Below are 25367 nucleotides of genomic sequence, written 5' to 3'. Positions count from 1 at the left end.
AATATTCACTAAAGCTAGGCTACCAAAAACTGGCAGCCACTAGCCCATGTGGCCATTGAGCACTTGAATGTGCCCATTGTGGACAAACATTTTCTAATTCATTTCCATTTAAATAGCCACAAGAGGCTAGTGGCTACCATATTAGACAACAGGTCTAGGGAGCAGAATCCCATCTTTAAAAACATATGTTCTCTCGCCGAGGCCGGTTTGGCTCAGTGGATAGAGCGTCGTCCTGCGGACTCAAGGGTCCCGGGTTCGATTCCGGTCAAGGGCATGTGCCTGGGTTGTGGGCACATCCCCAGTGGGGGATGTGCAGGAGGCAGCTGATTGATGTTTCTAGCTCTCTATCTCTCTCCCTTCCTCTCTGTAGAAAATCAATAAAATATATTTTTAAAAAAATAAATAAATAAATAAAAACATATGTTCTCTCGATTCTACCTGAAAATGCTGTCACAAGTCTGTCCCCTTCTCATTGCCATGGTGAGAGCCACCACCATCTCTTCTCTCCTGGTTTCTCTTCTCACACCTTCACCCCTATGGTCCTTTTCCCACAGCACAGAGTGATCTTCTTAAAGCATAAAATTAACCAAGCTGCTCCTCTTCCCAAAACCCTTCCCACAGGACCAAGCCCTCCTGTGGACTTCCAGGGGCGTGTCCACAAGCATCACTGAAAGTCCTCACAGACATGCAGAAGGACTCACTGTCATCAGAGCATCACCATTGTTATCTTGGGTTGGTCATGATTTTATTTTACTTTTCTTTCTTTCTTTCTTTCTTTCTTTCTTTCTTTCTTTCTTTCTCTCTTTCTTTCTTCCTTTCTTTCTTCATGATTTTAAGTGGCTGACCTTTATGGTCCTGAATGAAAACTTGTAGTTGGTTCATCATTGTCTATTTAGGTTATTACAGGTAGTACCCTTATAGTATATATGGATGCAGACTGGCATTTACACAAGTGGGACCTATACATTCCTAATACTTGCTATTCAAATATGAATAATCTTAAAGCTAAAGCATATACATATACATCCTCCAAAATTTGCTTTAGAATGATATTTTATTGTAATCAAGTTCATTTTCTACATGATGGAATGGGCTACAGGCAGAGTCATTTAACCAGCCCTGCTATTGTTACTCTTCTGTTTTAATGGGAAGGAAAAAACCAATCTTTGCACCAAGGCCCACCTTCCTCAGTCAGAACTGCCATGTCTTCAGGCACTGCCTCGCCATCTTGCAGAGTTTTTCTCCACTTACCGCTTTCCCCAGGCCCATCCTGGCAAGGCACACTGCCAGCCCTGGGTTGGGTTTCTCTGGCCTTCAGAAGTAGCAGCTAGAAGCACCCCCGGCCCCTATCTTCTTTTCCCTCTTCCCAGGGCTCCTTGATGCTTCAGCACCTCACACGGAAAATCACAGAGCCCAGCAGCAGCCCAGAGCCGGCTGCAGATCACCCTGGGAACGGTCCCCTGGGTGCAGGAATGTGTCAGACACGATGCTGGGCTGTTACATACAAGACCTTTACCCTTTACCATGGCACACATTTGCAAGGTCAGGTTAATGTCTGTCTGTTTTGTGCAGATGAGAGAACTGGGGTGGGAGCTGAGCCTCCCACTGAGGACCCCTCCTTCACGACCCCTCACGGGAGGTCAGCAGCTGGACAGCCCTTCCTATGCTTTACCCCATTGATGTTAGCTTCAAAAGCAGCAAGATTCTGCTGATTTGCAATGTAGAATACAGACTTTTTTAAATATTGAGGATCATTTATCTATAAGTGGGTTTTGATAGATGCTTCACCCACACCCCATTCAACAAACAGAATGCTTCCACCTTCCAGAAAGGCTCTCCTGTCCTTTCCCAGTCAGTCCCCACCCTCCAGAGGAAACCACCGAGGGACATGTTTAGTTTTAAGATCTTCCAGTTTGTTAAAGCAACGGGAAGCAGCGGAGGGAGCACCGGGGAGAGAGCAGAGAAGCAGCCCAAATGTTGTCACCGTTCTGGCCGCAGCCTGTAGCAGTAGTGCCCATTCTCCCTTCCTCCCGTGGAAGCAGCATGTCCTTAACTGTTTCCTCCGCTTTCCTTCCAAAGGAAAAGCTTCCAAGAGTGGGTCCCAGGAAGCTCATGCTTGTTCCCCGGTGGCTGCGCCCTGGTAGGACTAGGAGCCTACACAGCCCCCACCCTGAGGCTGAGCCTCAGCTGAGCCCCCACGGTCCTCCCTGGCTCTCAGCCACTGCTCCTCTGCCCCCTGCCATGCTGCAGCTCCAGGGTCCCAACTGGGGCGCAGCAAGATCAAGTTAGCAACAGAGCAATCCACAGGGGTACAGCCGAGGGGCCCGGATGAAGAAACTGCGCAAGGGGCCAGTCCCCCTAACAGCTGTGACTGCACCCGGGCCCCCCTCTGCATTCCTGCTGCGACTTGGATGACATCCTGTTCAACATGTCTGTAAAAACAACCCTTGTTATGTTCATCTCGGCACTGTTTACGGTAGTAAAACAGCTTGGGAACAGGCCAGATGTCAACACGGGCAGATGCGTTCAAGAAAACATGGTGCCATCCATACAATAGAGAAGTACGTATCCATTAAAAATAACACTGAGGAAGAGCATTAATAGACACGGAAAGCTGGGTGGCTATATTGGTAGGTTTTAAAGGCATCTCACAAAACAACAAAGCCTTCACCGCTGCTCTGTGTCAGGGTTATGGGTGATCATTACATTCCTCTGATTTGCCAGCGCTTTGTGCAATGAATATGCACTGTTACATAAAAGTTATTTGTTGAAGGTTCTCAGAATGACACTGTTAAATCCAGAGGAAGACAGCATGCAAGGAAGCGCAGAAATGTTAGCCATTTCACTTGCAGAACTGAGGCAAGTGGCACCTCACTTCCCCCGCCCCTCATGTCTGGAGCCTGTGGCTGCCTCACTCCTATCCAAAGGATGTCCTCTACCCAAGAGTTTGCACACACATCTCATCATTCAGAAGAAACTTGTCCGGTCACACCCTGAGAAAAGCTGGCTGTTCTCACTGCTCCTTGCATGAGGTGTCCTGCCTCTGGTTTGTCCTTCCCATTCTCTCTTCCTGAAGAGCTCTGGCCTGGCTCAGTATATGTAAATGCTCCCCATCGGTGGTAGGCATGGTACTGGCTCTCCCAAGATGTTCACGTCCTCATCCCTGGATCCTGTCCATTTGTTAGCGTGCATGGCAAAAGGGACTTTGCAGATGTAATTTACGTTATAGACATGGAAATAAGGAGGTGAGCCTGGATTATCGGCGGGAGAGAGGGGGCGGGGGGATGCGCAGTCTAATCACATGAGCCCTTAAAAAGCAGAGAACTTTCTCCAGCTGGGGTCAGAGAGGTGGCAGGAGGACAAGTCAGAGAGACTCAAAGAAGAGGGGCTCCACCCCTACTGCTGCAGGGGCAACATGGAAAGCACGAGGAGGAATGTGGGTGGCCTCTCAGAACAAAGACTGGCCCCAGCTGAGAGCCGCACAGAACAGGGCCTCAGTCCTGCCACCGCAAGGAACCGAGTCCAGCTAACAGCCTGACTAAGCGCAGAAGCAGATCCATCGCCAGAGCCTCCGGAAGGAACGCCGCTCTGCCTTGATTTTGACCTTGTGGAACTAAACCAAAGACCCAGCAGAGCCACACTGACTGGCAGCACCGAGGGACAGTAACTCTCTTAACCATTTTCAAGTACGCAAAAACAGTATCACTAACTGTAGGTACCCGGGTGTCCATTACAAAGTGTTATTTCAATGCACTAACCTGTGGTGCTTTGTTAAGGCAACAACAGGAAACTAACACACCACCCTTGAGCACCAGAACAGAATGCCCGTTCCGTGAAGCCTTCTCTAGCTCCTCCATCTGTAGTTGCGTGTCCCCTCCGAATTCCCAAAGCTTTCTGCCCCTGGGTCTCTTCAGCCATTACACCTGGCATTAGGGTTATTACTATACCCATCATATCACTCCTTTTAGACTCTGTGCTACTCAAGGACGTATCAGAGGCTCAACAAAGAACTGTTAAGTAAACAGGCTTTTCTAAACTAAGTGTGCACGTTAGAAATTTAAAGATTGCCTCTAAAAGAGCAGAAATAGAAAATAAAACTTCCAAACTAGTGGAGAGAACAGGGTGGGGCAGGAAAGAAAAAGCTTGATTAAATCATTGGAAGACAATGAGAATAAGAGAAATAAAGAATATCGTCTGTAGAAAAATACCCAATTAGATGACATAAGTCAAAATATCTTGTTAGTCACAATGGCTGTAAACATATTATTTTGCCAGTTAAAAGAAAAACGTCCCCAAATTGCACTTAAACACATGCATAGACACACATACTATGTATAAGAGACCCAACTAACACATGACATGGACAGTTGAAAAGAAAGGAGCAGAAAAGACATGCCCAGAAATGCCAGTTTAGGGTCTGAGCCTTAGGCAAAAATTCTCAGACATTGCAGAAGCAGGGGTGCTTGAGGATATGATAATAATAATGAAAGATTGGAAACAGCATAAACATCCATTAGTATGGGGATGAAAAAATAAAGTTTGGCCTATACATATAATAAAATGATATAATAGTTGTGGCTGGTGTGGCTTAGTTAGTTGAGCATCATCCTATGCTCTGAAAGGTTGCTGGTTCAATTCCCGGTCAGGGCACATGCCTGGTTGCAGTTCAATCCCTGGTAGGGGTATTCCGGAGGCAGTTGGTCAATGTTTTGCTCTCATGCCAATGTTTCTCTCTCGCGCTCCCTCTCCCTTCCTCTCTCTCTTAAAAAAATCAGTGAAAAAGTATTAAAAACAATAACAAAAACCAACAATGATATAACAGATAAATGAACTAGATCAAATGAGCTAAGGTAGATACATATTAAAAGCATACTGTTGGATGGAAAAACAACTTGTAGAAGGATATCATCACATGATATCATGGATGTAGGTTTTTTGCAAAGGAAACTTTCTATTGCAGAATAATGTAAACACATAAAAACATACAAATCATAAACACCAGCTCAATAAATTGTCACAAAGTGACGTGTCCTTGAAACCAGCACCCTGATAACGAGATCAAACCTTACCAAGCATCCCAGAAGGCCTCTTTAATCTCTTTACTACATCCCTCCAGAGGTAACAATTATTGTAACCTCTAACCCTATAGATTGGTTCTACCTATTGTTGAAATGTACGTACATGGGATAAAAGTGTGTCCTCATTTATTGTCTGTCTTCTTTGGTTTCTTGTTATGCTTTTGATATGTGTAATGTTCCTATTGAAGCATGTAGCTGTGTTTGTCCATTCCCTTTGCTCTGCTGGGTCCCATTGTATGAATCTGCCATGACTCATTTATGCACTCTATGGGTCATCTGCATTTGGGATTTTTTTTAGTTCAGGGCTATTACAAGCAGTGCTGCTATGATCCATTTTGAACTTTTCTTTTGGTGCATCTGTGCATGCATTTCCCTTGGGTATACTCTCTAGTAGTCGCTGGGTCAGAAGTATGCATACTCTCAGTAGAGACTCCCAACTAGTTCTCCAAATTGGTTTTACCAATTTGCTTCCCTAGAAGTGTCTGAGAACTCCAGTTACCCTGTGTCTTATTAACACTTGTTTTTTCAGTCTTTCTAATTTCAGTCATTCTCATGGTTGATGGGAGTGAATTTTAAAACACACTCACACACAAGTAGCATATATCCTGTGGTTATATACATAGTAAAGATATGAAAACATGAATGGAGAGGATATAAACCAACCTTGGATTACTGATTACCTCAAGGCCTAGTGGGGAACTTCAGGGTGGAAGGATAAAATGGAAGGCTTCAACTATACTTTTAACATTCATTTTTAAACTAGGGAAACAAATATGGCCAAACAAATGTTTTTAGAACTGGGTGGAGAGCACATATGTGTTTTTTCTTTTTCTCCAAATTACTTATGTTTCATACATAGTGTAATTAATACGTTTTAGCTAAGGAAAAGTTCTTAAGGGAAAATATATACCCTCCACAGGGAAGCAAAGAAAATTATAATGCATCTGATTATAAACAATATTCAAAACATGACTCATAGAACAGACATCCCACTTCTGGGTATAATCTCAATACATAGGAATGTTTTAAGAAACTGTACTACAAAATAAATAATTATGTGGGTCTGATAAAGGATTCAAAGTAAATGTCAAAGTTGAGTATCACCACTGATAATTTTTCTGCAGGGGGGCTAATTTACTATGCAGGGGTGGCTATGAGCATCCATTTAGAAATAAGAAATGTTAGATATATACCTAATCTAGGAGAGATTTCTATTTTACAGAGAGATGGTTATTATACACTTGCTGCGTAGGACTGATACCATGATGACATAGTGAGACAGCAAGATTAGGAGAAAGAACCAGACAGGTTTTAATTCTGCCCCAGCCACCCTCAGAGTCCTCCGTCGCTTCCCTGACGTCAGGATGGTAGGAGAGACCAGGGTTTCTCAACCTCAGCACTGTTGACGTTGGGCTGACTAATTCTTTGCTTCATAGGCCCTTTCATTTCACATTACAACATGACTTTCTTCTTTTTATAAATGAGGAAACCGGGGTTCATAAGGCAGGTAATTTGCCCGAAGGAAGAGAGCTCATACCTGTCTGAGAGAGCAGAGCATTCACTTACAGTCCATGCTCTTTCCAGTACATCCCTGAGCAGAGTCTGGTGCCTGCCCTTCAGGAGCACATGGCATGTGAACTTGAGGAAGGAGAGAGCCTGACTGTGGGACTTAGGGACCTTAGGGCTGAGCCACTTGAGAGCCAGGGTCCTCATCAGCTGAGGTTCACAAATGACCAGCAACTGTGCACAGCCACCTCTGGCCTCGGGGACAAAGTAGAGGTCTGGGATGGGAAAGGGAGGCTGTTGTCAGGTTAGGATAGCTCATAGGAAAGCCTAGGCCCACCCCAGAGCACCAGCTACCATGGGGCCAGTGCCACCAATCCCAAAGGGTCTGTGAAGTACACAGGGTTCTTGCAAGAAGCCCTGAGCCCATGCCTAAGAGCACAGAGATCACTTCCATGTGACTTTTCCTGAGACCCCTGGGTGTCCAGGAGGAAGAAGAAATGGAGCAAGACCCCATACATATGCTCTGTCATACAAACAACCTAACTGGGCCTCCCTCCTAAGATTAAGGGCCCCCAGTGGATGTGGAGGAAGTGACCACAGGGCAATTATCACTGGTGCTTTCCTCTCTCCCCACTGAGGCCACTCAACATGCCTCTGGCCCTGAAGGGGCTCTTCTGGGTTTGGAAAGAGAGGAACAGGTATCTTCCTTCTGGCAACAAGCCAGGCCCCCTCTTGGCCTTGGATTCATAGCTGGTATAGAGGACAGTAAGAAGAGGGGTGTGTGTGTGTGTGTGCATTTTCTGATGCTTGCCATTCTCCCCACAACTCGATGGAAGAACCATCATTATCCGCATTTCACACTTGAGAAAGTAGAAGTACAAAGATTTAAGTAATTTGCCCAACAGCTAAGTGAGAGACCCAAGACTGGAACTCATGACTTGGTTTCACAGTTAGTGCTCTTGATTCACCATCATCTTCTGTCCCAGAGCCTCTGTTTGCTCATTCATAAAATGGGTGTGATTGCAAAACATACCTCATAGGTTTATTGCAAGTTATGTGAAACAATGCAAAGTAAAGTGCCTTGTGTGAGACTGTCAGTTGCTGTCATTCCCAGACAAGATTAAACGTCGCGGGTAACAAAAGGGAGGGGCCATCTCCTTCCAGGCTTTTTGATAAAGGCCAGGAAGACAGCTGGGTGAGATTGGGTTCTGTTCCCCAATCTCACTTAGTCAGCCACGGGGAGCTGAGAGCCAGCCCTCCTCCCTACCCAGAGTGCTGGGAAAATCACATTTGTGTGAGAAAGCTGAAACATGCTAATCCATCACTTTTGTCATTTGTGCTAAAATATAATAAGATGAGCTGGTCTTACCTGGTTTAAGACCACAGCTCTGTGTGTGCTGCCAGTTGGCTCATTCTTGCATCTTCCTTCACGCCTGTGTTTTGATCAAAGACCTGGAAATGACAGCGGTGCACTCTTCGAAGTGCTTTTAAACCTCTCTCTCTCTCTCTCTCTCTCTCTCCCTCCCTCCCTCTCCTCACAGCAGGTGGGTATGATTATCCAGGCCTATTTTACAGATGAAAAGACTGAGGTTCAGAGAAGCTAAGCGACTTGCCCAAGAGAGAAGAGAAAAGAGGAGCAGAGGGCTTGGCCAGCCCCTCCCTGGCACACTGAGTGCCTGAATAACTAGGCATGGGCTGGGTGGGTTGCCTGCCACTGCCCCCGGGCAGGAACTCAGGCCAGCCTTGGTGGGAAGCAGGGAAAGCCTTCCTCCTGGGTTGGGGGAAGGGTGGGCAGGGAGGCTGGAACAGAGGACGCAGGGCAAGGATGTGTGAGTGCTTCTCATGGGCCACACCGAGAAAGCTGACCTAAGGCTATTTTGATCCCTGGGCACAAGATGGCCCTCTCTCTGTCGGGGTTACATGACCACCCGCCCCGCTCCAGGCAGTCCTCCTGGGTGGCTTCCTCTAGTATAGCCACACTGGTATCCTTGCCCTGACACTGTCCTTCCCTGTCCTGCTACCTCAGGCTGAACCAACCACAGCTTCTCAAGCTGCTCTCATGGTTTGGGCTTCTGAGCGGCCCACTCGAAGCTCTCTCTCTTTACCCCCTCCCCCACCCTTTTGGTAAGGAGGATGTACAGCTTGCTATTTTCAAAGAAATCCTCTCTCCAATCTCCCAACCTCTATATTTCAATCCCTTATTCCCTGAGGTAGGGGATGAGCTAAAGGTGGCAAAAGCATTTCCAGCCAACCCCTCCACAAGCCTTGCATAGCTGACTTAGCACCTCAATCTGGAAAGAGGGGATGTTTTGCACTTACGGTTTCATGCCCACCTGTGGGGCTTAAGAAAGAATCCCACTTGAGCTTCCTGTCCTAGGAGCTTAGGCAGCTGTAAGGCCTCTGGCGCTCCTGCCATGGTGTTCATCTTGGGCCCCAAGCTCTCCATGTCTTCTTCCCGGCCAGTGTAACTCGATTTCTATGCTGTCCCCCGGCCATCCAACCCAAATGCATAAGAGAAGGTTCGAGTTGATATATTGATCTAGTTTTTTAAAGAGTCTGGACCAGCAGTCAGACAGCCTTGCTGTAGTCCTGTCTCTCTCACTAAAGGGCTGTGCAACCCTAAACAAGTCCGTTACCCTCTCTGGGCTTACATTTTGCAGCTCTAAAACAAAGAGGTTGAACTTGATGGTCCCTGAGGTCCTTCCAACACTGGGATGCTGAGTGGTCTGGGGAATGTACAAGGCCAGGGCCAGGCCAGTTCAAGGGCAGAGATGACGCCAAAACCCTTCTGGCAGTGCCTGACATTTCCATTCCTGTCAGCGGGCTACTTTGTTTCAGGTGACAAGGTTGTCACGGGATCTGTCTCCTGCCTTAGGGAACAAGTAGGCCCCCAGTTCAGGATAGAGACACAACAAAAGGGCAGGCCCCTGAGCCTGGGGGGCCCTGGGTGATGTCAACCTCAGCAGGTTCAGGAAGCGGCATGCCCCAAATAGCCTTATCCCAGCATCTAAAATAGGCAGCAAATGGAATGGTTTCCAGGCTCTCCTTCAGCAAAAGATAAAAATATAATGGGCTCAGGGATGTCCCGTCATAAATCAATCAGCTGGGACTATTTCTGTCCTTATCCCTTGTTGGGGTCCCTCCTATGACCTCCATCCATTCTGTCCTCTCGTTCTGGTCTCCCAGCCACCTTAGCTCTGAAGTAGGAGGCCGCTCACCCTCTGCCTTGGGATGGAGGTGCAGCAGCCTGGGCTGCCAGTGTGAGGATGCTACCCCTGCCTACAGGTGCACAGATAGGCATTCAGGTGCCTCCACCAGCCTCTGTGAGCTGCCCCGCATGAGTCCACCCCGACAGGCCGATCAAGTCCCATACACGCCAGTATTTGGGCCGCATGGCCGTCTGTGGGCTGGGGTGGTTTCCCAGGAGTAAACACCCCCGAGGAAGCCCTCTGCCTGGCTGTGGGTCGGGATTCTCCTCCATGTCATTACAGAGGTGAAAGGCCCACCTCTTAAGGGCACTGGGAGGAATAAAGGAGACTCCGTGAGTAAAGCACTATACTCAGCACCTGGCAAGTTGCCTACCCAGAAAATAAGACTGGCCCCGCATCTCCCATTGTCAGAAGCCCAGACTTTCAGGACTGACCCATGTCCTCAGAGAGGTCCTTTGAGGACATTTTTGCCCATCTGAAACCCTAAGTCAGCTGCAAATCCGGCTCTTGGGGAGACTTTTGAAGGCACGTGGTCTGTTCTGAGAGACAAGTCAGTTCCCTAGTAACTAACCATGCAAGCAATGCTGTGGGGCCTGCACACTACATTCTCATATGCTGTCCTCCACCGACCTCTGCAGGTTCGTGTGCGAAACTGCAGGCACCGTTGGCTGCATCCTGGAGGCCAAGGATCCTCACTTTGTAGACAGACTTGAGGCAGTTTACTGACCAAGACAGCAGGGCAAGGCCAGGTGTCTCGGGAAGACAGCACCTCAAGTCACAAAACACTTGCTCGTTTGGTTTTCATGACCCCTCTGCCTTGCCTCTGTTCCGAAGCTCCGAAGGGAATTCACAGTCATTGTTCAGCCCTTCCGGCCGCACTAATAGCAGCGGACACATCAAAGTCTGGGGTATGCCCTAGAGTATTCCGGGAAATCATTTGAAACAGACAAATACTGGTTGCATTTCTAAAGCTCTTTAGTTTGAATCACACTGTCTAGAATACTCTGAGGAAGGGAAGTGTGTAGGAAAAGTGTGTGTGTGAGAGAGAAAGAGAGAGAGAGAGAGAGAGCATTCTCCAGAAACGAAGGCTGGCTAAGATATGGCAGACACTAGCAGTTGGTGCGGTTATGACGATTACTAAGCATTTCTCATATGCCAGTCAGCTAACAGTCTCGTTTATTAGTGACATCAAGCTCAAGACTCAACTGCATGGTTCCACTATCTTTCCATGGCCAGAAACTTGAACCCTGTCTGGCAGAAAGTGGGTATTTTATACAATGAAGGCACGTGACAATGTCACATCGTCCACCTAGTGCCACAGGGTGATGAACTCACCAGTGAGAGAAACCACAGGGATGCCTGCCTTTCTCTTGTTCTCTTTACCAGCCTTAGGTAGGGTCTTAGCAGAGTTCATTGCACCCATAGAAAGGGACCCAAGTCGTTGGCACCTGCAGGTTCCTTATATCAGTGAAGTTTCCAGGGCACATATTTTGAGACGGTTAAAGCTGGAGAAGACCTTGGAGATTATTCCAGTCCAGTCCTTAAATGAAGTGCAGAAAATGGAAGTGACATTCCAAGGTAAAGACAGAGACACAGCTGGGATGAGAACCCCAGCTCCTTGACTGCTTTTCTTCTGACTGATCTTGACTTTTTTATATCATTTCTGGATGGAAAGTACTCTGGCTTCATGGGAAGATTTTTATAACTGATCTTTTTAATACACAAAGGGGAAGAGAAGAAATTCACCACATAGGAGGCACTCAGTAATTGGGCTTGTTGGTTTGGGTGTTATGGAGTAATCTTACTTTATGCAACTTAACAAAATTAGACCAAATTAACCTTGAATTTGTTTCATTCTTTATTCTCTCCGATGGCCCAAAGGTGGTTAGAGGCTTGAATCTCACCACATTGTCCCATTAAAATTTTTTAGGTATGGATCTGAGGTGATAATATGATGTTCATTGGCTCGAAGGAAAGGCTGCCTGAGGAAGGCACGTGGATTTAAAGTAGCTTTCGTTCAAGCTTCTGGAGGTTTGTGGGATTCCAGAAAGACAGACACTATCGGCACCTGAGGTTATATAGTCTGTCCAATGAGTTGGGACATAGCACACACACTTCCTGAATCTATTTAATCATATACATGATTAAAACAGACCTGAAAGGACCCTTCATTGCCTAATAACCACTTGGGCCTTGAGCCTAATAGGTCTGAATTTGCTTATCATTATGTTTACAAATCACATTTTTATCAGAATCTTCCCATGCATTCAGTGTTCTGTGTTGTCATCCTGCAGTTTTCATAGATTCGTGTTCTTCAGGGCATGTTCCATGCTTCACATGAGAAGAGTCCCCTGGGGGCTTTCTCTTCAGACCCTCCGAGACCAGGGTTTACAGTTTCCTGGTACATCAGTGACACTCTAGAAAGGAACGACAGAGAACTCACTGCCAGGGTCTTCCCATAGCGCATGCCCCCCTCACCCTCTGTACATGCCACCTCCCATCACTGCCAGCCACCATGCTAAGCCCAAACACCACTCTGCAGTCCCAGCTGTTGGCGATGCCCCCCAGCAGGACCCCTTAACTTCCTAGTCATTCATTTATTTCTACTGAGCACTTTTCATGTGGCAGGCACTCTAGGAGGCTCTGGAAGTACAGGGATGACCAAATTCAGAAGTAGTCCCTTCTAGGAAACATTCTCAGTTCTTCAAAAGCATAGAACCAGCTGCTCGGTCAAGTCCCCTGCAGGGACTTTAAATCACTGGTGTGTTTTAACACAGCAAAGGGGCTCATTAAGTCATGGAGTTGTGCATCAGATTGCTTACAAGGAGCTAACTTAGCAACCTGTGCAGTTTATAGAGAGCCATGCAGCACTTCCCCTCTTGGGGAATGGGGTTTGGAGACCTGTCAGCACTGGGCCATGGTGGAAGGTACTGGGCTGTGCGAAGGTTGCTGCACAGCTGTGGGCATCCTCCCTGCCTGGTAGCTCCCGCCCCACAGCTAACGCTATTGGCAGACCTGAAGGATGACCGGACTAGAGACGCATCCGCCTCCCTTCCTCTCAGTGCTGAGATCTGGGATGGCAGAGGTGCCTGCCCGAGGGGCTCTCCAGTCCCCTCCCCATCCCTGGAACACTTTGGCTCCATAAGTACCTACTTCACCTCTAAACCCAAAGGGCCTATCAAATTTCCCACCAAATAGCCCAGGAATACAACTTGGGGATTGGGAAGAACCTGGTTCTGCTACCTCAACAGAGGCTGCCATTGCAAACTCAGAGCCCAGGCTGCTTCGGAGGGTCTAACAGTAGAAGACACTATCCTAGCTTAGCCTCCTGTTACCAGGCCCTGTCCACTATGATTACCACATAGGGCCTTCCCCAAATGATCCCAACGTCCACGGAATTCCTGTTCTATTCTGCTACAAACATCTCCAAGGTGGAAACCCACATAATGAGATCACGTGGCTTCCTGAAAAGCTGCAAAGTCTTCAAGGGCACCCGTGTGTCCCCAGTATCTGCATGGCACATGGTAATCACAGAACAACTGTGGGTCATCTGATTATTTAACTCGTTCTTCTTTTTCTCTCCATCTCCTTTGTACCTCACACAGTGTTTTTAACAAAGAAGGGTCTCAAAAAACATGCTAGTGGTGGACACTAACAATTAGGCTCTTCCGGAGCTTTAGCTATCACCCTCACCTTCATGGAAAATAATGAAATCCATGGGTGTATAGACTGCCCTCCTTTTTCTAAGGAGGCCCCACTACAAGCTGCAGCTTTAATGGGAGTTACTGTTCTTTTCTTGCAAGTTCAAGGGCGTGCCTCAACCAGAGAGTGGAGGGTGGCCTTAACCGGTGTGCGGTTGTGTGGTTGAAAGAGAGCCTAATACCTCTGTCCCCTGGCAGAACTCGCCCCTGCAGTTCACGGGCCTGTGCCCTGGCCTCCCCCAGACTGAGTGGGTGCTCCAGAGCCATCATACCAGGGTGGTGAACTTGTCCACGCAGGCATTGCGGATCTTCTCCGGGGTGGCAGGGCTGTCTAGCTGGAAGAGCGCCTTTGTATTATTGTCTGCATGCTGAGCTCGGGCTGCACGGATGGCATCCTTGATGGCAAAGAAGATGGAGGCGGCCAAGAAGAGAGGCGGCTCCCCGACAGCCTAGGGGGGGACAGCGTGGGGGACAGGAACTCAGGTCAAGAAGCCCCAGCCTCCACAGCAGGAGGGCCAGTGATGCTGGAACACCAGCTGCCAGCACTGACAGGCCTCAATCAATCAGGGGCCCAGAACAATGACTCTAGTAAATGACTCAACCTTGTCAGCGTATTTCTTTGAATTCTTACTGTGTGATTCCTGATGACACCATGCAAATATAATGTACCATGAAATGTAATATTAAATAGTCACAGTGTATAAACAAACAAAATCTGGCATGAGTTTTTAACCCTTTCCTTGCGGTGATGAGCCTAGCGAAATAATCTACCTGCAACTCCGACCCCAACATGTACTGGCATCATAATTATACGCACAGCATCTACAGGAATATAGGCCCCATGACAAACATGAATTAAAACACTTTCTAGCAGAGGTGGTTTTGTCCCCCAAAGCACAGATCAGAGACTGTGCATCAGAATTACTAGGGACACTTATTAAAAATGCATGTTCCAGGGCCTGAGCCCAGATCGACAGAATCAAAATTTCTAGGGGTGGGCCACCCAGAACTGCTTTTTAAAAATATTTTTTATTGATTTCAGAGAGGAAGAAAGAGGGAGAGAGAAATAGAAATATGAATGATGAGATACATTGATCATCTGCCTCCTGCACACCCCACAATGGGGATCAAGCCCACAACCCCAGGCATGTGCCCTGACCAGGAATCATACTGTGACCTCCTGGCTCATAGGTCAGTGCTCAGCCACTGAGCCACACCAGCTAGGCCAGAACTGCATTTTTATCATGAGCCAGTGGCAGGGGTTGCAAAGTGTCTCAGATGCTCCCATGATGATGTAGCCATGAGATGAGCAAATGGGTGGGTTTCATTGCTTTCAAATGATCAACTGTCTTCCTTAGACCTAGGATTAGATCAATCAGCTTGATCTATTTTCAACCATTTTTCCATACGTATTGGGGACAGGGAAGAAACAGAGGATGGTTATCATCCTTCAGGCATGCTGATCAAGTCTTAAGGTCAGGGGGCAGCCCCTGAAGGAGGTGATGGGGTGCACAGAGGCACTGCCCCATCTTCAGTGAATGTGCTGGTTCTTATAGGAGACAGTGGTACTGGATCTGTGAGATCATGTCTAGGACCGAACCTCAAGGATGGACACCTGAGATGGGGGTGTAGGTCAGGGTTTGGCCTATAGGATTGAGTTAAGGAACTCCTTGCTACACGGAGGAGCTGTCATGTTCAATCCAGTTCCCTGGTTCTCAGGCAGGACTGCCCGCCCCTCCACCACCAAAGCCGGTGTCAAGCCCTCTTCTCAGATGAGCCACCTGCAGACCCACATGGGGGTGGAGGGGTCTGTCACCACCCGGGGCCTCCCACAGTGCAGACAGGAAAGCAGCCCACAGGGCGCCAGTACCTTGGATGCGTAGATGGCCTTCTTGTTGGGAGAGTCACGGAGCAGGGACACCCTGAACTCAGTGGGGATGTTGCCAAACGCCGGGATCTTGTAGGTGCTGGGGCCGCGGGTGAGCAGGTTGCCCTCGGGCGAGTAGTGCAGCTCCTCCAGTGTGAAGAGGCCCAGACCCTGGACAAATGCGCCTTCCACCTGCAGGGCAGACAGACACATGGACACACTGCCTCCCCATTCCCCAGGGACAGGTACTGCTTCCACCATGGGCACCAGGCCACCCAGAGCGGGGCCTGGAATGAAGCTGGAAACAGCTCTGCCCTGCTTACCTGGCCCCTCACCACCGGGGACAACCTCTCCAGGCCTTCGCCAGGCATTGGCACTGAAGTTCTGTTTTAGAACTCGTCAGCGATTCCGGAGGCCCATGCGGTGGTAGCATAATTTCCCATTAAAACCTGCCGCAGGGCAGTGCACATGTTCCTCCCGTGTCACCACTGGGGAGACAGTCACTCCGCACTGAGGCAAGAGCTCACAGGCTAATGGGTGCTGAGTGTCCCCAGGGGCCCGCGCTCCTTCTGTGGGACCCTGCACTTCTGAGCAGCCCCAGGAGAGAGAAGAAGCTTTTTGATAGTAGATTGCAGGCTTTCTGAACCCCCAGCCCTGCCTGCCCTCTGGGAAAAGGAGTGCCTCTGAACTAGCTTATAGGTCTGTTTGGGGGCACCTGCCTCGCTCTCATAATCGGATAGGTGGTGCCATGTAGCCAAACAAGAGTGTTTAGGGGAGACGAGGTGCTAATCATCTTTGTGTCTGCAGTGCCCAGCTCAGCGCCTGCGCACGGTTGTTCAATGAATGAAAGAACTGATTGGATGGACTAGTGATAACGTTTCTGTATACTCAGTAATTGTCCATTCTAGAGAGATATTCATCACATTTTCTACCAGGTGCTCAGTACTTCCGGTCCTGATTCCGCCTTCAGTCTCCTCCTGTTCCACCTGCTCTGTCCAATACTCTCATATTTTCTGAAAGTGCTTTTCTTTGGCCAGCCCTTTACCCCTCTTGCTCGAACCCAGGCTTCGGCACATTGTTGTCCTGGGTGGGAGAGAAAGAAGGAGGGGAAAGCTCGCTGACCTCAGACCTCACTGCCTGCACGTTGATTCCAAACTCCATCTCTATCCAACTGTGCTCCCTCTCAAACTGTGCGTGTGTGTGTGTGTGTGACTGTGTGTGCATGTGTGTGCGGGCCTGTGTGTGTGCATGCATCTGCATGCCCAGTGTTTTCCCCATTCATCTTGTTCTCCGAGGCGTGAGAGCCCTTTCTAGATCAATCCACTAATTTGCCTTCTGCCTCAAAAGTTGGTTGGTCTCTCATCCATCTAAGCATCACTCTGCAGAAGACCCTCTTGGTAACATGTTCAGACCCACATAAAAACAACATTGGACAAGATGCTGCGGCTGGTGGCCCTGGGAAGGGGATGGGGCACATCAGTAGCCGAGTCCATCACCACCCAGGTTCCCTGTGAGCCTTACCTGCCCAATGTCGATAGCAGGGTTCAGACTGGAGCCAACATCCATGACGATGTCTGTGCGAAGGTTCTACGGTGGACAGGGAAGTAAAAACAGCTTGAGAAGGGGAAGTGTGGAATGATAGGTGGGTCTCGGTAAACCTAGACCAGTAATAGCGAACCTATGACACGCGTGTCAGAGGTGACACGCGAACTCATTTTTTTGGTTGATTTTTCTTTGTTAAATGGCATTTAAATATATAAAATAAATATAAAAAATATAAGCCTTTGTTTTACTATGGTTGCAAATATCAAAAAATTTCCATATGTGACACAGCACCAGAGTTAAGTTAGGGTTTTTCAAAATGCTGACACGCCGAGCTCAAAAGGTTCGCCATCACTGCCCTAGTCTATATGAAGTGCCAGCCCGGATGGTACTTCCGCAAGCGGAGTGCTCTGGGCATGCTCAGGCAGTCCCCAGTCTCCACTGCCACCGTCACTGCTGAGGTTTGAGTTCTTAGAGCAGCTGGGGAAGGGGTGGGAGTGACCAGGGTCTCAGTAATCCAAAATAGCTACACACACCCCCACGTGTGAGTGCGAGGGACAGGCTTGCAGTCCCTGGGGCTTTGAACCTGAGTCTGGGAAGCTCATGTAAGGAAGGAGTCAACACACTACGTTCCATGGGCTGAATCCAGCCGGTGCCCTGTCTTTGTACAGCCTGTGAGCTACTAATGGCTTTTACATCATTAAATAACACACAGAAATAAGAAGAGTATGTGGTGGCGTGAGCACTGCGTGAAATCCACAGTGCGTCAGTAGCGCTTTAGGGGCGCACCGCCACGCTCATTTGTTTCCATAGGTCTTGGCTGTTTCGTGCTGCGAAGATAGCGTTGAGGCAGTGTCTTCGTGGCCCCAAAAGCCTAAAGTTTTTACTCTCTGGTCCTTTAAAGGAAGTTTCCCAAGCCGTGATATAAGGCATTATTTTCCCAACCAGAGTTTGTCTTTGGTTTGCATTATAATTGAGTTGTTTCTCTCCTTTTTCCCCGCTTAGCACTGAAGTTTTGCAAACATCTTACCTTATGGTCCCCTGTTAAGCAGTCAATTTCCACTTCCGAGCAAGCCACCCCGTAGGTGAAGTAGTGGAAGGGTTTCCCTGAGTGGGTCTCAAAGCTGTAGCCAACGTTGGGTGTTCTGGGGGAGAAAAGAGAAGATACTGCATGTGTATTAAAATGAATATGCCCCCCCCAAAAAAAAAAACACACACACACACACAAATGGCTTGTCCCACAAACTCTTAAGACCCAAAGGCTTTATTTTTTTCATTCAGCTGTTCTTCCCAGTAGCCCATGTGCTTTGGACATTTTAACCTGTGAATGAAACCCAGGAATTCCAGAGCACTGATTTGTTTTGCCAATGACCCTCGGGTGAATCATTCCGTACAGCTGAGCGGTGTTTAGAGTCAGCGTGCTGGCCTCTACGTGGTGGAAACTGACAGAGTCCTCCCAGCTCACGAAGGACGTGAAAGTCACACCCCAGAGGGTCTATGAGCTAGAATTCAAGATCTCAGAACCGAAGGCTCCTGCGCTGGCTCCTGGGCTGTTCCCACAGGCTCACCTGCCCTTCCTCCTCAAGGTGGAAATTAACAAGATCAGTGTCTCAGGCCAGCCTGGGTGCCCTTTTAAGTAGCCTCTTGCCTGTGTTACTCTTCTTCTATTGGTCCCTTCTAAATTTCAACAAATGATTTGAGGAAAGTGTTATTAATAAAAGCAGATGGCCTCTTACATTTTTTCTTCTTCAATCCTATCTTCTATAATTCTAATTTTGCGTGAGTCCCATATGTGTGTGTGTGTGTGTGTGTGTGTACATGTGTGTGTATATTCTCACACTAGAGTTTATAGTAGTATCTATGGTATTCTATACATTACACAGAAATTATGTGAGCTAATGTGACCAGAATCTGCATGAGAAGAACACCAGTGCAGGGTTGAGGGAGAAGGCTTCTCCCAGGGGAAACCACCACTGTCTTTGACCTCTGGCTTCCCCACCTTCATCTGGGTGTTTCTGTATATAACCCCAGTTTATCAACTCCAAAACTGGAATGTGAATTTGTGAGAAAACCTGTACTAGCTTATGTTTGTGTACGCCAAATGTTATATAGCCCAGGGAGCACTGACAAACCATTACTTTGCCTACAAAATAAAAATATATATTTACAAAAAAGACCTTTTGAAGTAAACATTGAACTGTTTGCCAAATCTATTGCTCTATGAAAGAAAAGGTCCTCGTTAAACTTCCCAGAGAAAGCTAAAACGTTGTGGCTGACAAGGCGATATGATCCTGTCTTTTTACAGCTTCTAAGTCAGATGGGCCGGGTCTCTAATTCTTCATGCAGCTACTGAATTTTAAAGTTACACAAGGTACGTGCTCTTTTCTAAATCTCACTTTAAGTTCTGTTGAATTCCACATCTTGTAACAAGACCGTATGCTCTAAATCTTCCCCTCATTCTCTTTTTTATGTTTTTGATGATTTTTTAGAGAGAGAGGGAGGGAGAGAAATAGAGAGATGGAAACATTGATGAGAAACATCAATCTGCTGCCTCCTGCATGCCTCCTACTGGGTATTTAGTCCGCAACCTGGGCATGTTTCTTAACCAGGAATCAAACTGGTGACTTCTTGATTCATGGGTTGATGCTCAACCATTGAACCATGCCAGCTAGGCTTCCTCTCATTCTTTTGAAGTAAAATCTCCAGAAAAAAAGTCCAATGCATGATAAAAGGAAGAAAGGAAGAAAGAAAGAAAGAAAGAAAGAAAGAAAGAAAGAAAGAAAGAAAGAAAGATTAAAGAAAATGGAAGAAAAGAAAAGAAAGAAAAGAAAAGAAAAGAAAAGAAAAGAAAAGAAAAGAAAAGAAAAGAAAAGGAAAGGAAAGAAAAGAAAAATGCATAGTACAAAGTAGCATGCGTAGGTAACTCAGAACATAGGACGCCCTGGTTGTCACAGGGGAGTGCTGACAGAGGAGTGGTTGGTAACTGTCCCATTCCGTCATAAATGAGGTTACAGGTTCAGAGGGAATCACTGATTTCCCCAAGGGCAATAGTCCACTAAGACCAGAACTAGAATGGGGGTCTCTGAGATGGCAGCTCATGCTTTTGCCTCCTGGGCACGTAGCTTGGTAACCCCACGTATTTTAGAGCATCTTTACGTTGAAATGAGTGGAAGTACGCTGAAGAGGTCAGAGTTTTGATGGAACTGTTCTCTCCTGACCACAGGCTGATAGAATTCAGGATTAGGAAGGACCTGAGAGGCCAGAATGACAGCACGTTGTGAGATGGGTGAGATCACCACCGTACGTACTTGTAAAACCCAGTAGCAGACAAGCTCACTGCATCCTGGTAGGCAGCCGTGACCTGAGGAAAAGAAATGGCCATTAGGAAGGGGTAAGCATGGTTTCCAGTAACCATGACCCAGCACTAAGCCTTTGTATGCTCATCCTTCTCATCTGGAAGTTGATCAACCCTTGACTGGTGCTCTCACCTCACACCCTCACCACCACCCCCTGCATCAGGTCCTTGACATCAAAGCCTGGAGCACTACAATGGTCTCCTAACTGGTCTTCTTGCCTCAAGTTGCCTCCCCCAACTGCTGTGTAACCCAACCCAGCCGAGTGATCATCTTAACATACTGCACTGCCCATGTCACTCTCCTACTCTAGAGCTTTCAATGACTCCCCATTGCCTACAGAGCAAATACCTGATGTTAAGGACTCCAGTCTTCTCTGGTGTAACACACACACCATTGCCACTCTTCCATTGCCTCGGTCTTTATAACAGCAACTCTCAACATTGTTTATTTGATGCCTGTGTTCTTATTGGTACTTTCCTATTAATAAAGCTATCCATCTACCTATTCATCCACCCTCTCTCCTAAACTACATACATTCTCTAGGGCAGTGGTTCTCAACCTTCCTAATGCCGTGACCCTTTAATACAGTTCCTCATGTTGTGGTGACCCCCAATTTCATTGTTAAAAATTGAACATAATTAAAGCATAGTGATTAATCACAAAAACAATATGTAATTACAAATGTGTTTTCCGATGGTCTTAGGCGACCCCTGTGAAAGGGTCGCAACCCACAGGTTGAGAACCGCTGCTCTAGGGTATCCCTAGCACTGGCACAGCACTAAGATTTAATTTATTGTTGCTATAGTTTGCATCATGATTATTGTCAATAATAAAGCTCTTTACTATGTACCAGATGCTATTGAATAATTTGCACACATCATTTGACTTAATATGCAGCACAACCCTGTAAAATCAGTATTCTTATTATCTTCATTTTATAGATGAGAAAACAGAGGTTTAGAAAAGTTTCTTTAAGATCCTTACCATATGTATATGGAATCAAATATATGCCTATATAGTGGTAGCGGTAGTAATGGCTTATTTTCAATACATTGCAGACTCAGTAGGAGATTTGGTGCCTATCATTCCTGATCATGTCTTTTTGATCGTGGCCTTTTTTGAGGTTATCTGCTTATAAAGAACACTGGACATACAGCTCAGGATTGAGGACAAAGCTCAGGTCAACAGATTGTAAAGGCTATTGTTGAAAACGTTAACATCACCTTCCAAATCTACACTAAAACCTAAACTACCCAAATCAACCTCCCTCCGTGAGGTATTTATGTGTGTGGTGTTATGAGTATGGGAAGGGAAGGAGAGGTTATGGGAGGCTGAGAAGGTGAGAAACATCCATCAGCTGCCTCCTGCATGCCCCCAAAAGAGTTCATTTTTTTGAACCTATTGTACTATCTGAGCTGGTTCATATGCAGTCACATATTATGTGTCACTGTTGTGCCCAGTTCTCTCATTCTGATACAGGGGATGGTGAAGCAGGGCCACCATTAATAGTTCTGCATCTTGGAGAAGCTAAAGTCTCCCACCTGAGAGCCTTCCTGCAGCTTCCCTCCCAGGGTTTCTCACATGCAGGCCTCCCAACCAGAAATCAGAGAATCGGGTTCATTCTTATTAGGAGTGCTTGTTGTGTGACTCCCTAAACCACAGGAATGATATAACCCTTGTACAATGTCTTCCTCCCGCTTCCTCACAGATGGAATCTCAGTGGACCTGGACTCAAAAGCTGGGTAAGGGGAGAGGCTGGTAGGGGCAGACCTCTGAGAAAAGGAGTTTGAAGAAAACCCAGCTGATCAAGCCTGTAGACAAATGAGGTGTGGGACTAGGCCGAGGGAAGAATTCACAGTGAGGTGTGCTTGCTGAGCTTGTCTTCTGGGGCTCAGAGTAGCCAAACCCCTAATTCCCACAGAGCTATCAAAATCCTGGATCAAACATTTTTCTCAGTGACTTCCCTCAACTGTGAACACCACTGAGAAATGGGGTCCAGCAAGAGTGAGCATCTACTTGTCCTGTGAAAGCATGCAGACTCCCTCAACTTCTCCCCGCTGTGTGACTAGATCAACACCTCCTATTCCTGATCTTCATTTCACTCTCATCTGCAAAAACGACTTGGAGAAGCTCAGACTTACCCAGTCTTCCCAGGAGCCACTGGGGTTCTTCCTCTTGAAGGGCTCCAGCCTCTTCAGGATGGTCTGACAAGCTTCCTAAAGAACACATCCACCACACACCAGACCCGTCATCCCCTGCATACCCCAGCACAGGGAAAACCTGAGAGCCTCCACCGACCACCTCCCAGGGATGCTGTGCCCAGGGCGCCATTCAAACAGTCTTGTCACCCTCTAAGACAGCGGTCACCAACCGGTGGTTCGTGGACCACTGGTGGCCCATGAGGTCCGAAAGGTTGGCGACCGCTGGTTTAAGGAAACCTTTGGAGCAGCAGTCGCCAAACAGTGGTCTGTGAGGTCCAAAAGGTTGGTGACCGCTGCTCTAAGACATCACCGAGGCTAGGGTGGAAACCACTAGACCCTTCCCAAGGGATCACCACTGTCCTGTGCTTGGAGAGCACTTCCTAAGCCAGTTCTCACACTGACAACAGGTAAAATGCTTGAGGCTCTCTAAGGAGGTACTATCTCACATTTGTTTGGTGATATCCTCCACCTGGGAGAGAAAGCAGGTAGGTCTGACCTGGCCCACCCCATTTCAATTTCAGCCCATTGTCCAGTGGCCAGTTCTCACAACAAGAGTATGTCTCCCCAGAAGCCCCTATAGTTCTCCAACTCTCCTCCCCCTCCTCCCCTCATCCTTCCTGACTCTGATGGACGTGATGGTGGTTCTCTCTTTTAGCTCAGCATTTGGAGGAGCAGGGCTCTGCTCAGTAAGAGAGCCCAAGGCATGGTCACAGCCAAGAGCCTGCAAGGACCACTCCAGCTCTCATCCCAGGGACTCTCTGGGCCCAAAGCCCTGGTCTGGCCCTCAGCTCCGCTGGTTCCTGAGGCTCCTTACATAGACGGCCTGTCCATTGATGTCAGTGCTGACAGAGGCGGCCGTGGGAGAGGTGTTGGGCACTGTACTAGTGCTCGTCTCGCTGATGTAAATCTTAGAGGTGGGGATTTTCAGAGCTTTGCCGGCCACCTGCGAAGAAAGACGACATACGTATGATAGAGAAGATTCTTTAAGAATGTTCCTTTAGGGAAGGGGAGAGCATGGGACTTGGCTGCCTTTCCCCCAAGACAGGATTCAGGTTCACAGGTACAGGCAAGGAGACAGTTTTGTAAACTATAATTCTACTGAGACTGGAATGTTCCCATGTCTGCTTGAACTTGAAGCAGCACTTTATGGAATGGTTTGGGTGGAGAAAAAATTTTTAAACCTCATGGTGATTAAAGTGCCCTTTAACAAAGTGGTAGTTACAATATAGTCCCGGGGATGTAAATTACAGCATAGGCTATATAGCCAATAATATTGTAATAACTGTGTATGGTGCCAAGTGGGTACTAGAAAAATCAGAGGGAACACGTTGTAAAGTATATGATTGTCTAACCACTGTGCTGTACACCTGAAACTATTACAAAATAACATTGAATGTAAAGTGCAATAGAAAAATGAAATTTTTGTAAAGTGCCATTTAAAGCTAACTCTTATTTTAAAAAATCCCATTTGGCCAGGCCCCAGGAGCCAAGCAGGTGTGCTCACTCTCATCCAGCTCCACCATCCAACTCCACTGTGAGGCGGCTCACTTGTGCGGGACTAGCTACCTTTATATACACAACACCCACCTTACACATAGTCGCAGAATCCTAGAGTGTTGGTGACAGAAGTGACCTCAGACAACACAAGGCCAACCCCTTGGCACAAATGAGGAAACCCTTGCTCAAGGTCACATTTAAGTGGGCAGCAGAGCCAGGGCCAGAGTCTAGGCCTGATTCTGCTCCTGGGATATCCCATCCCTCAGTTTCTCCGAGCATCTCCCCTCCACAGATACCACAGTCCGCAGGCCGCTCACCTGTACCATCTTGGTGTGGAGACCCTGGCCCATCTCAGTGCCCCCGTGGGTCAGCAGCACGGAGCCATCTGTGTACACATGAATCAGGGCTCCTGCCTGAGGGGAGAGAAGAATGCCGGCCACAAAGGTAGTCAATTCTAGTTCAGCTTAAGACTTGAGACAAAAGGTGCTGCAGCCCAGGGAAAAGAGAACCAGCAGCAACATTTTGGATATAAACTCCCGACAAAAATTAAAGCAGTATAAATCTCATGGTTTAATTAGGCAACCCTTCAGCACTTTGCAAAAATTCTTTAGCTCTCTCTTGCTCTCTCTGCCTCCCATCCTCAGAGGGAGGGAGGTTAAATATCTTTGTCCTCCCTCTATAAATGAAGAAATAGGATCAGAAGCCGAGTCACTGTCCATGGTCCTGCAATCAGGAAGGGTGAGAACTAGAATTTGACCCCAGGTCTCTGAGTCTCAGGCTGTCCTGTGGCATACTGTACAAATAAAGGATATGCAAATTCATTTACACAGAAAAGAGCTCCTTAGTCAGCTCTGTTAACAGGGGCAGTTGGCTTTCCCTTGCAAAGAGGGGGAAATGGGGCCCCAGTCTCCTGGAAATGGACAGAATTATATAAAGAAATTACCTGATTCAGAAAAGGAGTAAGGAAGGATATTCCAAACTTGGTAGGAATTATGCACAATCCTCTCTTTTTCCAACAATTCTCCCTGGAGAAAAAGGAACATTCTCATAGTATCTTCTCTATCCTATTTTCATCTGGTTGAACAAGTTTTCTGGCAATAATTTAAAATTGATATTAGGCATCCTCAGAGCTGCCCAAGGAGTCAGTGTGGTTTCTGCATTGTGTGGACAGAATGGGAAAGGCAGGGATTTGGGTTCTGGGTCCTTCAGTGCAACTGGTGCAGGGCCCGCCCCTGAGCATCTGACTTGAAAGAATCATCACTCTTCTTCCCCAAGTGGAATTCAGATTGGGTCAGACTGTCCTGGTGACCTTGGACTGTGCTCATCCCAGGGAAGGACTGGGGCTCACTGATGATAATGATAGCACCTCCTCTGTGCTTTATATTTGGTTTTCCCAATAATTTAGCGAAG

At 47.4% G+C, this 25367-nt stretch overlaps 1 protein-coding gene across 5 annotated transcripts in view; it reads right to left on the bottom strand.

Annotated features, from left to right (window-relative positions):
• Window positions 1-10952: 10952 nt before the first annotated feature.
• Window positions 10953-25367, bottom strand: part of XDH (xanthine dehydrogenase) — a 59690-nt gene continuing 45275 nt past the window's right edge. For 2 of the 5 annotated variants that reach the window (XM_036334956.1, XM_036334957.1), the window contains exons 27-36: window positions 24901-24982; window positions 24275-24370; window positions 23275-23403; window positions 22401-22475; window positions 20212-20264; window positions 17934-18048; window positions 16883-16948; window positions 15365-15553; window positions 13767-13943; window positions 10953-12210 (exon numbers count right to left, since the gene is read on the bottom strand). In XM_036334956.1, coding sequence (XP_036190849.1) covers window positions 12160-12210; window positions 13767-13943; window positions 15365-15553; window positions 16883-16948; window positions 17934-18048; window positions 20212-20264; window positions 22401-22475; window positions 23275-23403; window positions 24275-24370; window positions 24901-24982 — 1033 coding nt within the window. In that variant the 3' untranslated portion in view covers window positions 10953-12159. The other 3 variants (XM_036334958.1, XM_036334959.1, XR_004971893.1) reach the window with 3 other exon arrangements.

This window comes from Myotis myotis, unplaced genomic scaffold, assembly GCF_014108235.1.
Source record: "Myotis myotis isolate mMyoMyo1 unplaced genomic scaffold, mMyoMyo1.p scaffold_m19_p_14, whole genome shotgun sequence".
Lineage (NCBI taxonomy): Eukaryota > Metazoa > Chordata > Mammalia > Chiroptera > Vespertilionidae > Myotis > Myotis myotis.
The sequence above is the reverse complement of the archived record's forward strand: the minus strand, read 5'-3'. Positions and strand labels throughout refer to the sequence as shown.